The 18,365-nt window shown below is 45.3% G+C and overlaps 1 protein-coding gene across 2 annotated transcripts in view; it reads left to right on the plus strand.

Annotated features, from left to right (window-relative positions):
* Nucleotides 1-18,365, plus strand: part of VPS13D (vacuolar protein sorting 13 homolog D) — a 2,230,750-nt gene that overhangs the window by 1,817,813 nt on the left and 394,572 nt on the right. For both annotated transcript variants that reach the window (XM_069240741.1, XM_069240742.1), the window contains one exon: nt 8,635-8,731. In XM_069240741.1, coding sequence (XP_069096842.1) covers nt 8,635-8,731 — 97 coding nt within the window. The remainder of the gene's footprint in view (nt 1-8,634; nt 8,732-18,365) is intronic.

The raw sequence follows: 18,365 nt of genomic DNA on the forward strand, positions 1-18,365 counted from the left end.
GCATATAGATGACGGCTTAGAGGCCATCAATGCGGATACCGATACAACTAGGTCCTTGGGAACACTTCATTATAGGAAAATACCCTTTCATGGAGCACGAGGCCGAAAAACCTATGCCTTTCGTGGAAGCTATCAAAGGTACCAACCTCAAAATTATCAATCATTTTGATCCACCTACCAGCAGCACCAATATCGTGCACCTCCGCAAGCTGCATTTTCCAGGCAGCAGGTCAGACGTAAGTAAACAGCTCAGCCTAGAGACACGTCCAGAAATAAGTGACAATTCAGTGGAGCATGCTAAAGTTGTCCCCTATCTTACCACCCAAGGGAGCACACATATCTTGTTACTACAACCAGTGGAAACAAATTGCCACAGACAGGTGGGTCCTGGTTATAATAAGACATTGCCATATTTTGGAGTTTGTCCAACTTCCACCTCCTCACCCACCACAAACATCACCTGTGGCTCAGGAAGCAGCCATCATGCTACGAAAGGGTGCCGTAGAGAAAGTTCCTTGTTCTCAGAGAGGAAAATTGTTTTATTCTCACTTCTTTCTAAAAAATAAAAAGTCTGGAGAATGTCGCCAAATTCTAGACCTCCGGAAGCTAAACAAATATATGCAATAAAAATTGCTCCATTTGGTAACACTCCAGGAGATATTACAACTTCTCGACAATGCAGACCTTATGGCTACTCTTGATTTGCAAGAGGCCTATTTTCACCTCCCTATCCACCCAAAGCATGGAAAATGGCTGTGCTTTACTGTGGCAGGAGCTCACTTTCAGTTCAAAGTCCTACCCTTCAGTCTCCATTCAGCCACCCAAGTGTTTACCAAATGCCTTGCCCCAGTAAGACTCAAAGGAGTACAGCTTTTTCCATATATCGACGATTGGCTTGTAAAAGCACCATCTCTTCATATGGCATCAGAAGCCTTGTCGATTTGCCTCCAGTTGTTTTGTTCTCTAGGACTAACAGTCCGTTTTCAAAAAACGGTACTCTCACTTTCTTAGAGGATACATTTTCCCAGTTCAACTCTTGACATCATACAAAACAAAGCATTCTTGTCTGCAGAGAGACACAAAAGCATAATATCACTGACTCAGGATCTATCCAGATAAGAGTTTGTTTCTGTCCGTATCCTCAAGTCATTTCTCTGCATGATGCCTTCAGCCATTCTCATGGTGCCTAACGCATTCCTCAGAATGAGACCATTTGAAGAACAGTTGGACAAACAATGGCTCCAAGTAACTGGATCATTCAATTATCTAGTTCGAATTACTCCAATCATGAAAAAGGCACTTCTATGTTGGCAGTCTGTCAGCAACCTTTCAGCAGGGCTAACATTCATCTCTCCAATTCCAGATTTCATTATTACAACAGATGCCTCCCATGAAGGTTGGGGAAGCCATCTTAAAGATCTCCAAATAACGGGCAGATGGAGTGCTTATTTTTCCAAAATGCCCATCAATTTACTAGAGTTGAGAGCCATTTTTCTGGCATTACAGTCATTCCTTCCGAGGAAACAAAGATCATCCATCCTCATTCAGACAACACAACCTGCGTGCATTATCTAAACAAGCAGGGAGGTACGAGGTCCCACATTCTCTCTCTAGAGGCTAAAAAAAAAAATTGGAAATGGGCCCTACTACACCGCATCTCAATCAAAGAGGAGCATTTGTCAGAAATAAAAAATAATCTAGCAGACACCCTGAGCAGAACCAGTCAAACCTGCCACAAAAGGGAACCCAACCGATTCTCGACTCCATATTTCAGAGAGGGGCACATCGAATTTAGACCTCTTTGCATCGCAAGAGAACTGAAAAATGCTGGTTCTTCACCAGCAGGGAACCACAGAGAGGGGCATGGGAGAATGCATTTTCGATAAGATGGTTGGGGAACTTTTCTTATGCTTTTCCCCATACCCTCTCGTCTCCAGGATTCTAATGAAAACAAAGAGAGAACCGTGCCACCTGATCCTTATTGCTCCGCGCTGACCCCAACAACACTGGTTCTACCAGCTTCTACTCACGGAAGCCAACCCATTTTGCCTGCTGGTAACGACAACTGTATTAACCTTGGGGCAGATCCTCCATCCACATCCTGCATCTCTCCAGTTACATGCCTGGCTCCGGAATTCATCAAGCTCAAGCAGTTGAATATCTTCCAGGACTGCTGGGATGTATTATCCGAGGCGAGCGCTCATTCCACCAACAGATCCTACAGATTCAAATGGCGACGTTTTTGCTCTTGGTGTATTCAAAACAAAATCCATCCCCTCGATTCATCGCCAGCACAGATTCTACCTTACCTAGTATCTCTGACTAAATCAGGGCTGGTACATGTGTCTGTTAAGGTTCACCTCGCTGCAATTTCATGTTACAGACGTTCTCTCAATTCTGTCTCCCTTTTCTTGAACCGGATCATCAAGCAATTTATGAAAAGGTTTATTTAGAGCTTTTCTTCCGATTCGCCCTCCTCCACTGGAGTGGAATCTTAATGTAGTTCTTTCGCAATTTATAAAGTCACCCCTTGAGCCTATTCACAAAGCTGAGCTCAGGTATCTCACTTGTAAAATTGCATTACTCTTAGCGCTCACCTCTACAAGGAGAGTAAGCAAAATCCATGCTTTCACTATCAAGGAACCTTATCTACACTTCACTGATGACTATGTTCTCCTTAGAACACATCCAAGGTTTATACCTAAGGTTCCATCCCCGTTTCATCTCAAAGAACCTGTGGTTACTCCACACTTTTTTTTTTTTTTTTTACAAATCCTTCCTCATCAGCTGAAAAAGCACTTCACTCTCTTGACATCAAACGATGTCTTAAGTTTCACTGGCAAAGAACTAAACCGATTTGGAAAACTGATCAGTTACTGGTTTCCTATGACCCTACAAAATCGACTATTTCAAGATGGATTTCAGCAACCATCCAACTCTGCCATTCTAAAGTGGATAAGCCTCTCTCAGTCAAGTGTAAAGCACATTCTACAAGGGCAATATACTCTTCTACTGCCCTTTTCGCTAGTTTTTCAGTGGAGAAGATCCGTTGTGCCAGTACACTGAAAAACACACATACTTTCACACAGCATTACTGCTTGGAGTTGCCAGCCAGTATGGACGCCGCTGTAGGACAACTAGTTTTATGTCATATTTTCCAATAAGGTAAGCCTCTTCTCATAGAGGTGAATTTATTTTTATTTCTCTTTTTCTCTCTAATAGTGTGATTATATTATTCATGCTTAATTTGATTTACTATCATGTCTTATATGGTGAGCAGTACAGAGATAGATCATATTGTTATCCGTCATCTACTAGGGGTATTTGTGTTTTCACATTTGTGAACTGTTATTACTGTTTGCTATTCTGATTCAAGCATGTGAATCTATGAAACATACAATACTGGAGAAGAAATCTAGTTATTTACCTGTAACTACAGTTCTCCAATATTGGCATCTTTCATAGATTCACATGCGACCCACATTCCTCCTCAGAGAGACTTACATTATTTCCACATTTACACCTTTATCACACTTATTCTAGAAAATCTGAGGAGCTCAGCCTCTCTTGGAAAGGTTCTAAAGGGTGCTGTCTTTTGATTGGTTTTGATCCAGGTTTAGTTCTTTTTTACAAAAGCATATGGATAGGCAATTACAGTGGCTATCAATTGCATTGTACCATATAAGTGTATATTGCACTGCTCTTGTAGTAATACAGTGTGACTCCCACTTCGATGATGGGGAAGATTCAATCATGTGAATCTATGAAAGATGCCAATACTGCAGAATGTAGTTACAGGTAAGTAACTTGTTTTCCTACCTTCGGTAATGCCTTATCTGGTTTAGACAGTATCTAGCTGCAGATTCCTTACCGACCTACCCATCCTCCCTGCTCTGCGGACTGATTTCTAGGGCAGGAATGAGCCCTTTCAAGGCCCTAATAATTTGTGTCAGTGCTCTTCAGGGCTCCACGATACTGGTGTGGAAGGTCGTGAAAAGTAACTGACATCAGCACGCCGAGGTGGCGTCTATATAGGAGAAGCAGACATCACTTCCGGCATGGATGACAACACTGCACAGAGCCGACCAACATCACCTACCGGTGCGCAGGGGTACTCATGAAAAATCTTCTAGATCCATTCTGATGCCTGGGAAGAATTCAAAGGTAAGGAATCAGCGGCTATATATTGTCTCTACTAGATAAGGCGTTAGGTAAGTAACTTGTTCCTTTGGCATTGTCCTTGAGCCAGTAAGGTTGCATGGTTGGCATGGTCAAGCAGTATATTGTAGCCCTCTTGGACTTTTTGTGCCTCTCGGACCAAACTTCTTTGTTCAAGTCAGTAGTGGTCACCAGATTTTTGAAGAGTTTGATGAATTTGTTTCCTCCAGTCCCATTTGTCATGTCTCAGTGGAATCCGAATTTGATGTTGAAATTTTCATTCATTTTCATTTTGAGCCTGTAGTTGTCGCCCACCCCTGCACCCTATACCAGCAGCAACAGCCGCAAATCCTTTTACAAGGAAAGTATAATAAACCATGTTTATTATCTTTTCATTTTAAAAGAGGCGGGCCTTGTGGGATGACTTGGACGAGGGGAGTGCACTGTGCACTCCCCTCAGAGCGCATGTGTGTTTGGCCGCCCGTCTCGGGCCAACCAAACACACATGCGCAATAGGCTGTCTCCAGCCCAGCAACTGTGTTGCCGGGCTGAAGAGAGCCTGCACAGGCTCCAAGTCTGCCTGGGAGCGCCCTGACTGGGCACTCCCAGCCAATTCTGACGCTGCTCTAAGCAGCGTCAGGATTGGCGAAGGGCAGACTGGGAGCCTGTTCCTGCAGCAACATCGACGAAGAGGAGCAGCACGCCGCGGCGATGGAGGAGGTAGGGGTAATTATTTTTGTATTTTTATTTTATTTTATTAATTCCCCCCCTTCCTGTGCGCTGCCCCACCCCCCGTTACACCTGCGGGCCCTGACTGGTTGCCAGTAAATTCTACTCACTGTGGGCCTGATTTCGAGTTTGACGAATGGGTACTCCGTCACAAACATGACGGACATCTTGTCCGTCATATTATAAATGCTGTAGGGTATAACACATCCAGCAAACTCTAAATCATGCCCTGTGTTTTTAGTTGGGGTAACTTCAGCTTGTTCCTTTAGTGAGCTGCAGGCTTTGAGTGTTCAGGTTTTTTACATGCTTCTTTCCAGATATGCTTGCACTGCAAAGTAAGACAGCTTTTCTGCTTAAGGGAGTGTGTCCATTCCATCTTGAGTAATCAGTCGCCTTGCCCACTTTCGGTCTGCCACCCCACCCCACCAAGGAGGTGGAGTGTGTGGCATAGGTTTGACCCCAGGTGTGCGTTAAGCTGTTATATTAGCCACACGAAAGAGATCTGGTCTGGCCATCAGCTTATTTTTTGGGGTGGACAAGCAACAAGAAAGACGAGGAGGTTTGAAAAAAAAAAAGAACTCTTTCCCACTGGGTTATAATGTGTATTAATATCTGCTACTCACTGGCAATTAAACAAGCACTTGAGTCTATCCGGACCCATTTCACGAAGGTGACGTTTCAACTGCAGCCTTGGCTGGAGATGTAACAATGGTGGATCTAAGAAAGTGCCCCCTTTTGACATAGTCACCCCCACTTTTTGCCTGGTATTTGATGCAATTTTGACTGAAGTGCACTGGGTTGCTGCTAACCATGTCCGCAGTGCCAGATGTCTTTTCCTAAAACTGTGAAATTGTTCCCCCGTTGTCAATACCTTTAGCACCCCTTTAAGTCACTAGTAAACTGTACCCCTGGTGTCTAGGGCAAAGGTACTAAGGAGGGTCCCTAGGGGCTGCAGCATGTATTGTGCCACTCTAAGGGACCCTTCACCACACTCATGCATACTGCCATTGCAGGCTGTGTGACATGATGCAGACAAAATTGAAAACACGACATGGCACAGATCCTGTGCGCCATGCCCGCAGACACTGCATGCAATATGTAGGTCACCCCTACAGAGGGCCTTACAGCCCTAAGGCTGGGTACATTGTACTACATGTGTGGACATATCTGCATGATCGGGTATGCCCTTGTAATTTCTAAGTCAATTCTTAGACATTACAAGTGAACAGGGAAGCCATATTAAGGTATTTTAGTGGGGCTGGTTAAAACGAGTTTCCCAGTGACATAATGGTTTCACTGAAACCTATTGTTTTTGGTATCAAATGCCTCATATTTATAAACCCACACTGATTCCAGTGATGGATCTATTAATACATGTATCCATAGGATACTTTAGAGGTACCCCCTGAAGTCTACTAGTCCTCTAGTGCACCAGCTGACTGCTACAGTCCAGCCTGCCACCACAGACAGGTTTCTGACCCCCTGCAGGTGAGAGCCTAAGCTCTTGAAGGCCAGAAACAATGCCTGCTCCAGAGGAAGTGTGCACACCTTCGCCAGCAGGGTGGCTAGCGATTCAGCATACCAAGTCCAGGGACTTCAAAGTCCCTGCCTCCTTTGATATGTGACCCCAGCATCATCCAGACTTACAGGATGCCACCCCCTTCCCTGAGGCCTTTTTGGCACTGAGGACAGACGGAAAATGAGTTAAGCTAGGAGGCGTGGAGTACACCCAAGGTCAGAAACTCCCCATAAGGTGAGCTGCCTATTGTGCCCCACTCTAGAAAAAATCTGCCATGTTGGTGGTGGCAGAATTAGAAACTCTAAGACAGGGTTATGCCCACTGCACACAGGAAGTGGTCATATAAGGGGTGTAGTAACCCCCCGGGTAAGAAACCCGTTAGCTACTACCATTCAACCCCTGTATCACCCCCTATATCTAATATTTAGTCGTGCCCCTGGCACCAGGAAAGCAGATTCCCTGCCTGGAGAATAAAGAAGGACAAAAAAGAGTTAATGACGCAAGAACTGAGGAGCCACAACTGACTTGGCACCAGCCTGCCTTCTGTCACCAACAATTGCACGAACCTGGCTCATCCACAAAGCGGTGTCATCTCCAAAAGCAGTGGAAGAGTGACCCACGACTTCAAGTGTCCAGCAACATCTTCCATGGAGCAGAGTATCTGCTTCTCTGCACGTTTGCAGGCACCAAAATGACCGATACAAGAGCCTCTGCCAGCACAACCCTGCCAGACAAAGGCTCAATGCATACAATCCCCCCAGCCCGAGTTACTGTGAACTGATGGTGCCCCTGAGGCACAGAGATCGTCAAGAGCTGAGCCCCATCTTGAGTTTAGCCGGACTGGCCTCCCCGTCCCTGTCTGCAGAAAAGCAGGAACCACTAGAGCCTCTTGAACATCGTGACCCGACGCCTGAAAGCACCACTGCACCCATGCCCCACAGCCCAAGAAGAAGTGGACCAACAGTGCCTACTGGATCCTGAGACCCTCCACAGCTGAGCGCCCCTTTGGGATGGCTGGACTGGTCCCCCACTCCACGCCTGCAGCATGTTGTTTTCTCAGACTATGACAAACCGCAAGTGCCTCCCACAGCACGACCCTGCTGAAGAAATTACCACTGCAGCTGAGCCCCCCAGCCTGAGTTACAGTGGACTAGCAGTGTCATTATGTGCCTGACCATCTCAAGGACTGAGCCCCCCTGTTGGTTTGGACGGACTGCCCCCTAGGTCCTCTTGCCGTCTCTTTGTCAAAGGACAGTTTTCCCATAGAAATCAACGGGGCACCAGATGCTGAAAAGCACTGCTCCACTGATGCCCCAATGCTCCCCCTCCCCCGAGGTGGCCTGTTAGTGCTGTCTTGGACTTTACCCCATACTTAACTTAACTCCGGAAGATTGGCCCTGTAAGTTGCTGCTAAGTACCCGTAGGTTGTATATGTGTCTTTTCCTGTAGGATAATATTACCGCATTAGAGTCAATACAAGTGTTTTTTCTGTAATGTTCAAACCTACTAACTTAAAAAGTACTTACCCAATAACGAAGTCCTTAGTGTCAATAAATATAGAAAAATGTGTGTTATTTTTCTAAGTTGGTGTGGATTTCCTTATTAAGTGTATCTTTATTGATGGTGTGTATGCAACAAATGTCTAACACTCCTCTCTGATAAGCCTAAGGCTGCTCAACCACACTACCCTCAGTTTTGCAGGGTTTTCCTTCAGACCCTTTTATAGTCAAAGGTAAGGAATCCACAGTTAGAAGTATCCGTTACAAGAAAACGTTACTTACCATTCTCAGTTAAAAAAGATTCAAATTAAGAAATGTACCCTGGCAAAAGTTCTTTGCAAATCCATATATGCATATTTTGCATTGGTTTGTACTTCTTGAATAACTGTAAACCCAGGATACACATGGAAATTTGAGAGACAAGAAGGAACATTTAGTGCCCATTAGACTGAGCTATTACCTGGATATCTTGGGCAGTAATGGCATTAAATGTGAGAGATTACACAATGTGGTAAAGAAAAAAACATATTTTGATTTATTTCCATGAGGAACTTTCTTTTGGTAACCTGATTGCAGACAGTAAAAAATCGCAGCAAGTGTAGCTATATAAAAAGCATACATATACCCCTTTGTATGTGTAAGATTACTTGTGAAATCATGTTCTTTACAATTTACAATATCGTTGTCAGTATCCTTATCTTGACATGACATATGTCTTTGTCTTTATAGCATCTTTTGATCACAGCCCAAAAAATTACAGTCCAAATTGAAGAGAAATTACTTCTGAAGCTGTTACATTTTTTTGGTTATAACAAGTCAGAGCCAGGTAAAGTTATATGTTGCATGCTTTTTTCTTTAAAATAGTTTGTTTTCTTTTCTGCAGGTTTGTCAGCTGATGTTTGCATAATTGTTCTTTGATGTTATAATTTGGTAATCCTACCTATTGGCATTACTATATCATGTTTCCCTTTACTGGGCTAAAAGCCTTTCTCACGTGCTGTGGTGTGTTGCTGTTTTGGTTTACTATCAGTCCTCTTCAGCCACTCAAATTGAGTACGATACTCTAAGTTGATTTACATATATTTCCCCGTGTGGCTAGCACAGACTCACTTTTGACACTGGTGTTTGCTTCATGGCGACTACTGCTTTTTTTCTGTGTTTTTTAACAGGCCCTTATTACCCACTCCCCTTCCCAGCCTGTGACAAGCAGTTCCCTACCTATAACTGCAGCGCTATTTAATTAAATTTTGCATTGCAAGTGGTGAAATGCCTGTCAGCAGGAAAAACGCAGGCCAAAGTCCACATACCCTCTAAGTAGTTTGGAGAGCAGAGGGATATATAGATGGGGGGGGCCGGAACAGAAATCAGCAATTCCGTGAAGTAGACCAATTCCCAGAGTCTGCTTCCCATACTCTGCTAGATAGCTTTTTGCATTATCCCTTAAGTGTGCGGTTGGAGTATCTTCCCCTGATTTGCCCCAGAGCCGAGGACCTGTTCATTAAGTGGGCTTCTGGCGCACACCTCGATCAAACAACTAATATCCAGACTTAACAGAATAGCGCTTGTTGGCCCCACCCTCTTTCTCAGAGACCCTGCTAGATCTGATTGGAAGAGGGACCTGGGGTCGTCAGTAACCAATAAAACTTCGTCATATTTCTGCGTGCAACAAGCACGCTCTCGTCAAGCAGCAGATTGCGCATGGCCCACTTTTAAGTTTTTGCACTGGGTCTACTACACCCTCAGTGGGCTGCAACCAGTGCTTAATTTGTGCTTGTTGTTTCCGGTGCGGAGCACCGGCACTTATCTTTGAGGGCCGAGGCTTATTCTTCTGCCTCAAGCATTTGCTGCGAGCAAAAGACACATATGGGACAGACGGAGGAAGGGGAAAACGAAAAAGCGTTACAAAGGGAGAAAGTAGAAAGCTGCTAGAGTGAGCTGGAGGGGCAGCGAGCGGCTTTATATGGATTGAAGAGGCCCGATATGATTTCAGCATTATGCTGCCTCTGTATTCGGTGTTACCACGTTTAATTGCAGCAGCCGCGTGTTTAAGCGGAGGGCTTTGGGCACCGGCACCTTTTTATTTACAAATTAAGCACTGGCTGCAACGTTTCATCCTTAGATTCCGCTCCAATTGCAATAGATGTGTTCAACCAGAGGCTGACGTCCTGCACTTGTCCTGGTCACGCCACACTGTACAACTGTATTGGCCAGATATTTTCGCTGCCTTATCCCTAATGAAGGTCTTCCCATGGACCCCAACCCGATAGTCACCTTCTTGGGCTGGGTGTGGGAGATCCCTGGCACCTTTTGACGTTAGACACTGTGCTGACGCTTCTGCTCGCAAAGAGACTGGTGGTGTACTGTTGGGGCAGGGGCGCTCCCTAAAGTACAAACAGTGGCTTGACTCGTTGGTTATCTGTAATGAGCAAGTATAACTGCCTGCAGAACTCTTACCCTATTCTTTCAGACCTCCAGTTTTCTGGGACCCTCTAAGGTACTGCCTATCCACCTTAACTACATCGCCTGACAACACAGTGAATGCCACTGCGGCCAGCCATTGTGTATCTTCGCAGTGCACTACCGAGGCTCAGCAGAATGGGTGCAGTAATCATCACCCACACTCTGGAGGTGTGATGCAGCCCTGCCGATCCACAGCTGCATGTCATTGTACACATACAAGTCTGGAACATGGTTGGGCTGTTGGGCAATAGTGGGCAGATGGTCGGGTTCATTGAGCATTTAATTCACTTGAGTTGTTACTCAGTCACCATGCAGCTTTGTCTATGCAAAGTTGAAACTTTTGAGCATGTAATGACTGTGTTCTTTCGAAAATTAAAAATAAAATAAAAAAAAGCTGTTTGAATAATGTAAGGAAACAGACTTTTTTCAGGTTCGCCCCTACATTTGTCCCCATTTTCACTTCTAGACACTGATGTAATGGCTCAGAAATGCTCTGATCCCTGCTAATAAGGACTCAGTTCATGTGCTTTTACCCATAAAACGGTATGTGGTTAATTGACTTACACCCAAATTGGCATAGCTCAGCTTACTTGCAAGTCCATAGTACATGATACCAGGGGTAACTATGGCCTATAATGTGAAGCGTTGCCTGTGGACTGCAGCACCAGTTGTGCCACCACGAGTACAAAAAGGTGAAACATGTCTCCCAGACTGCCACTGCAGACTGGTAGAGCAGTTTATACTGCCAAGTCGACTTTGCCATTGAATGTAATGGCAAATCAGAGTTTTCTCTTTTTGATATATTTGTCACCCCTAAGATAGGCCTATCAAGCCCTAAGACAGGGTGCTATATATAAAAAGGTGGAATATGAACTTGTTCCTGCAGTAAAAGACCTAAATCTTAATTTTTTCTTTGGCAAAGGCTAGTAGCCCCATTGGCAAGTGCAAAGTTACAGGCTCGCACTTCAGCCCTGCTAACTTTACCAGGGCTACTAAAATGGGTACTGTAAGGCATCAAAAGAATCAGTGCATTAAAGATGCTTTTTTGGGTTAAATCGAAATTAATGTTACTGGTGGGCAAAGTGAAACTTTAGAAGTTGCCACTTCAGTTGCCTAAGGTATTCAGTGCCCGTATACAGTTGCACACAAGGACTGTCCTCACAGACAGTATTTTACCCTTCTGAAGAGACATGTGAATTGTTCCCAGGAAAGGACACACTAGGAGCCTGCGTGGGGGAGAGATGTTACCTATCTTTGACAGGAAGCCATATGGGTTTTAGCCCAAAAGGCAAGCCTCAAAGGAGAATCCGCCTATGGTGGGCAAATGGGAAATGCTTGGGAGAGGGGTTGCTCTGTTGTGTAGGCGAAAAGGCTGGCACTAGGCACAGAGAGGGGAAGTCAGTTGTCAGACTATTTTTTCAGGGGCGTGTAGCCCCCTTGGTAGCCACACCTCTGGGTTGTGCTAGGGAGCTCTGCATGCCGAGCAAGGGGTTCTGCCATCTTGAGGATGGGCAGAACAGAAAACTCTGGGATAGCTATAGGAGGCTGGACCTCTATGTAGTGTGCAAAGCCAGGCACACTGTGCTGGGAGACCAGGCAACCACACATTGGTTTACAGGGGTAAAAACTAGATCACCTATGGCTCTAATTTTTATGGTAGCTTGGTCGAGTAGTTAGACAAATCTTGGAGAAGAGCAAAGCATTTGTTTTATTCAGAGTATCAATCATGCAAATCACACATTCAAAAGAGTAACTCAAGACCAATTTTTTAAACATACTTCAGATGTTTATGTACTTTTTGAGACCAATATTATCAAAATCGGTTAAGTACTTCTTGAGATATGGATTTTTGAAGTTTAATAAAAATAGTCTTTGTGCGTAATTACGCACCATAGGAATCAATGGAAGTCACCTTTAAAAGTACATGTAAAATTATACAGTTAAGTTACCAAGTTCTTCCTTTGCAGGTTTGTCGAGGTCGTCGGTGGGCACACTGTGCCAGCTGGAGAAGTTCGGGCGGCTCCCAGTTCCAGCGGGAGCAGCCTTGGAAAGTCTCTGGAGGTGGTGCAGGGCCACTGCAAGGGACCTCTTGGAAAAGCACTGCACAGATATGTTTAGAGGTGGCTCCTTAGGGTCCCCTTGGAGTATTGAGGTCGTAAGGGATGAGGGACCCTTAGGGCACAGCAGGTTCTTTGTTGCAGGGCACAGGGCAGCCAGGTGCACAGCAAATTGGTGAACCAGGAGCTGTGCGCAAAGATGCCCTTGGGATCTGGAGGTAAGTCACTTTAAGGGTCGCTTGCAGGACAATGAGGGCACTCTGGAGGGAGGTCCGGTTTGTTCCTGAAGTCCCTCAACTGGGGTTCTTCCCGGTCCTTTTTCAGCCCTGGGCGGGCTGGTTTTCCTGGTGTCCTACGTCAGCTGACCAGTACCCAGGGTATTGGTACGATTCAGCCACTGGAGGGCGCAGAGGCACCAAACCTGGCACACTTGCAGGGTTTGTCCTCGTGGTTGTTAGGGAAGCCTGGAGGTCTTCTGGGTTTCTTAAGGTCAGTCCAGTTGTCCAGCAGCTCCTCAGCAGCAATTGGTGTCTCCTGGGTGCAGCAGGCAGGGTTTGGCGCCTTTTCTTTGTGCAGCAGGTACACAGTTTCCATTCCTTGGATCTTCTTTGTATCCATCGAATCTGATTATCTGGTCTAGGGATGCCCACTAAATACTGAATTTAGTTGGCGTTTTATGGGGTATCTGGTAGTGTCCAATGGGACACTTACCTTTGGTTGGCTACACCCACTGTAGTGACCACTTCCTGTGGGAAGGGGCACTTTCCTATCCGGCTATTTTCCTTCCATTCCTAAGATGGAGGAAAATTAAATGGAATGTCCACCTCGCAGGTAACACCTATGGGATGGTGCATGCCAGGTGGGGCCACTCCTCCTACCCTTTGTGTTGTTTCCCATCTTTGCTCCTGCCAAAAGTGGAAGTTTACAAAGGGGAGGCCATCTGCTGCTAACAGCAGGGCTGGGGATACTGTTTCAAGGGTGGTAAGCCCTTTGAATCTCACCAGCAGGGCAGTGCACATTCCTGGGGTAGTGGGTGTTAGCACCTCCACCCAGGAAGGGTATTGTTCTGAATCCCAGCGAGCAAGAGCTCTCACATCAGGGGTTCAGACTTGTGTTTGGAGGTATCATGCTGGTTAGGACCAGCCAGCAACTTTGCCAGGTTAGTTAGCTTTTGCAGGGGGCACCTCTAAGGTGACCCCTGGGTATATTTAATAATACATCCAGTACTGGTACCAATTTGGATTTATCATTCTGAGTTGTGTGATACCAAACAACCCAGGGTTCATAGTAGCCGTCACGTAACTGTGAAAATAGTACTGACCAGTGTCCAGCACATGCATTTAAAATGGCTGCTCTGTTTACTCACTATGTCCCAGGTTTGGCAAGGAAACAGTGGGGACATATTGCTCATGCAGTTGTGCCCTCACATACAATATAGTGCACCGTGTCTTAGGGCTGAAAAGCCTGCCAGAGGGGTGGCCTACCTATATGGTATGTAGTGTATAGTGGACAGTGTCGAGTTTGCATTTTAGGATTGCACCAGGACACTCAGCCTGAAATGGCAGTGTTGGGTGCATCTGGATGCATGTCCCTAGATGGTGGCACAATCAGTGTTGCTGCCCTCAGGGGCCTGCCCTTAGTACCCCATGCACTGGGCACCTAAGTACCATTTACTAGGGACTTATAGTAGCAGCTAAAGGTGTTACCAATTAACTTAGCAATTTTAGGGAAAGAACACTGGCACTGGGAACCTGGTTAGCAGGATGCCAGTGCACTCTATTCCAAGCTGCATCCAGAAATCAGGCAAAACGTGTGTGTGGGGGGGGGGGGGGGCGTTACTGCAACAAGGTGCCAGTTTCTCCACAATAGCTAGAAACCACACTTCACAAGAAGTTGTCATCAGGCATGAGGGAACCTGGTAGCCCATTGACTAGTCCTCACAACCTCTCCTGGGGCATTTTCTACGGATAAAAGGGGCACTCTGGGCAACCAGAATTCAGATCTTGTTGGACTGGAGAAGAGGACTGTAAAAGGACTTATCTGCTTCACTAAGGACCCAGTGAAGGGAGATGGCAGTGACATAGACTGCACCTGCTGAACCTGGTGGCTAGGAATTGAGAAGGGACTGTCCCTGCCTTGTCCTGCTCATGGAGAAGTTGATTCCTGAGCACAGCAGAAGCAAGACTCCATTGGGTCCGTTGGGTGACCTCGTGTTTACAGCACCAGGCCACAACAGCTAAAGAAGGCTGCTGGGGCAAGTTGACAGCCCATATTTCTGAATCTCCACACCTCACCACCGTGCAGCCCAAGGAACTAATACCCAGTTGCCCTCAAGTCTGCTGGACCTGGGAGAGTTGATGGAGTGCAGCTAGGTCGCCCAGAAAGCAAGCTACTGCCAAAAAATGAAAACAATTGAAACTGCTCTACCGAGTGGCTGGTAACCCAGTGGTGACTGGACTCCTTCCAAGCTTGAGAGGATTTTGAGGGACATCAACCCCTGTGGCTAGGATGGCCTCACCAAGCAAGTGGACCAGAGACTAACCCCAGAAAGACTCCCATTGACCACATTATCTTCAGCATCCTGTGTCCCTTGCATCAGGACCACTCCATAGAAGCCAATGGCAAGAAGCCACTGATGCTAGAACTGGACTGAAGACTGCTTTCTTGGAGAGGTAACTGTTTCTGTGGACTTTGCTGGTCCCTGTGACTGGCTCCATGAGGTTGCCTAAATTTACTCCAAGTAACCAAATTGATATTTATCAAAGTTTTTCCTGAAAAAGTTTCCAAGTTTCAACTTTGGTGAATTTGCAAATGCTTGTTTGTGGTTAAGTAAAACGTGTTGGTTCACTATATCATGTAAATTATGTATCTTCAGAACCCTCTGGTGGATCCTTTTAATTCTTTGTGAAATTTTTTATAAAAAATATAAAAATACAACCTATTTGTATAAACTGGTGTTGGATTTATTTGGTGTCTTGTGGATTTCTTCCTCAATTGTTTTGGTGCTGTTTAAATGCTTTATCTTATTCCTATGTGTTAGCCTGACTGCTCAGAGCCCCAGCTACCCAATACTTAGCAATGAGTTTAACAGACAAAACCTACTAGTCCTAAAGGGGGTTGATAAATGTATTACACTGTGAAGTTGCACAACCACACCAAATAATACACCCCATTTCCTCATAGAATAGCCAGTGTCTTCTTGCATTCATTGCTGCAAAGTGGTTTTACTTTCTGTCTTGTTTGACTCTGCATGTTTTCTGTCTCATTTTGCCCTCTGTGTACATCAGTTCTTTCATATTCTTACTTATCTTCTCCAGAAGGCTTCTTTTTTGTGAATCTTCATGATTGGCTTGTGGCTTTTACCTGGTCCCTGAGATTGTCAAAGCATAGAACTGTTATAGGCCAACTAAATGGATACATTATAGTGAATTTACTAGTGTTTAATTTTTTTTTTTTCTCCTGCTATCCTCAGACTTAGACACACATTGTAGGAATTCTATGATTATGCAGCCAAAGAAACAATTGTGAACCTACCCAATGATTGTCCTACTTTTCTGCTTCATCATTATTTCAGTTGTTTTCGTCCAGATCACTTCAACAGCACCACCACCACCTGCTTAATGTAGACTAGCAGTAATAACCTGCTTGTAGTATTCCTAGATTTGTTGTTCCTAGACATGCGTTTAAAAGGGCATCAGTGCTACAAATTGGTTTTCCAAAATAAGGAGACTTCATTTATAATTTTGTGTATCCAGTTTCATAGGTGGAGTTTCAGATGATTTATTAATAGATGCCCTTAGTGTGGTCCCTTTTAGACCGCTGTGCACTCTGTTATATTACTGCTATAGACAGGCATTTTTCTTTCTCACTTTAAGCCTCTTGGTATGCGAAGATTGAAGTTCAAGTAAATACTCTGAACCAGACTGTCCCAGACATAAAACAGCTGCTGATTTTATCCTAAGTACTTGGATGGGTGCTATTGAATGTGGGCAGTATGGTGCATCTTGGGCTAGCCAGATGCCCTACTTCACAGTAGGTGGTCATGAGGATGGAGGGAACCTGGTAGCCCATGGGCTACCAATAGCATCTTACCCTGAGGGCATTTCTAAGCATGGAAATGGCACTTCTGACTCCCAGAACTCAGATCTCAAGTAGACTGGAAGAAGGACTGCCCTGCTGCACGGAGGAAACAACAAAGAAAGGCTGCACCTGCTGAACCTGGTGGCTAGCATTGGAGAGGGACTGTGTATGCTGTGTCCTACTCTTGAAGAAGTCATCTCCAGAGCCCAGCCAAAGCAAAGAGACCCCAAGGGCCAGTTTCCCTACCTCCTGTTCACAGCACATGGCCACAACAGCTGAGAAGCCTGCTGGGGCAAGTTGGTAGCCCAGAATCTCCAAACCGCCGCCAGCTGCCACTGTGCAGCACCAGAGGCCAGACCCAACACTCAAAGTTACACCTGAGTTCGCTGAGCCAGGAATTGTCATTGGAGTGCAGCTTGATTGCCAAGAAGACGAGGTCTGGCTCATTGAAGGATTTAGCTGTAACTACCATACCGGGCAATTGGTAGCCCAGTGGTGACTAGATGTCTGCTAACATTGAGAGAACTTCAAGGGACATCGACCTTGTGACCAGGATCGCCTTGCCCGTTGGCATCCATTGCAAAGGGGATAGAGTGCCTAGAAAAACCTGGAGACTGCTTCATCTGTGGAGGTAACTGGCTCTGTGAAACCTGGCTGGCTCCATACCGGAGTTGGGCACCTAAAGTGACTCCAAGTGGCTGCAACACAACTACCTCAACTTTTTGATGAAAAGGTTTCTAACTGTCAAATTTGTTAATTTGCTAATGTTTGCTCACAGTTGAGCGAAAAGCTTTGATTTGCTATACCTAGTTAATTATGTATCTCCAGAATTCTCCAGTTGATCTTTTTCATTGTGGTGTTTAAAAGTACAGTCTATTTTTATAAATTGGTGTCAGGTTTCTTGAGTGGCTTGTCGATTTCTTCGTCAGTTGTTTTGTTACTGAATAAATGCTTTACACTTGTTAGTTTGTGTAAGCCTTGCTGCTTGAGCCACAGCTATCCAGGTTTGAGCTGAAGGTTTGACAAATAAAACCTACTGGTGCTAAAGGGGTTGGTTAGTGTATTACACCGTGGGGTTGCACAGCCACACCATATAATACACCCCATTTCCTCACATTGGTGGCAGCGGCAGGATCAATAAATTGTGTTTATCGCTACCTTACAGTTATTGACATTCTAGACCAGTGGGAATTCACCAAATGAACACCAAGAAAATAAGTTCTTGTGCCTTCCAAGCAGTTGTTGAGTGGTTATTGACTCCAAAAGGATTGTTCCATAGAATTGAAAAACTTTTCAGAGTTGAGAAAAGTTGGGAAACATTGTGGCAAAGTTCCTAAAAAGCTCAAACGTTTGAAAATGTTTCAAGAAGTTTTTGAAAAAGTTTTAGGAGCCACTTTTTGAGCCAGGGAGCATGGAGCTCGGCATGGCCTACCTGTCCTCATTCAAAAGTGATAAGCTGAGGGCCTTTTGTAGAGACAGGTAGACCAATATGGAAGCTAAGGCCAAGAAAAAATAGTTGATCCGGGCCCTCAAAGCTGGGAAAAGGCCCACAGAGTACCTCCACTCCTGGAGAAAGAATTGTCCCAAGGTAGTGGGAAAGTAGGTAATGCGAATTAGGATGGTAACAGTATCAAGAATGGAGCAAGTGGGAGCCGGCCTCCCTGCACCAGGCCAAGGATGGTTGTCAAAGCAGGCTCCATCACCAGTCAGCGGTCCCTCCAAAAGAGCAGCGGACCAGGAGAGAGGAGGGCCCAGCTGGGCTGTAGTGCTTTCCTCTTATTTAGTTTCTAAGCACTAACATAACACAACAGAAATGCACTTCTGAGGTCAAAGAAGACTTTTATTGTTGTTAATTCTTCCCCA

The sequence above is a fragment of the Pleurodeles waltl genome, chromosome 6 (assembly GCF_031143425.1).
Source record: "Pleurodeles waltl isolate 20211129_DDA chromosome 6, aPleWal1.hap1.20221129, whole genome shotgun sequence".
NCBI classification, from domain to species: Eukaryota; Metazoa; Chordata; class Amphibia; order Caudata; family Salamandridae; genus Pleurodeles; species Pleurodeles waltl.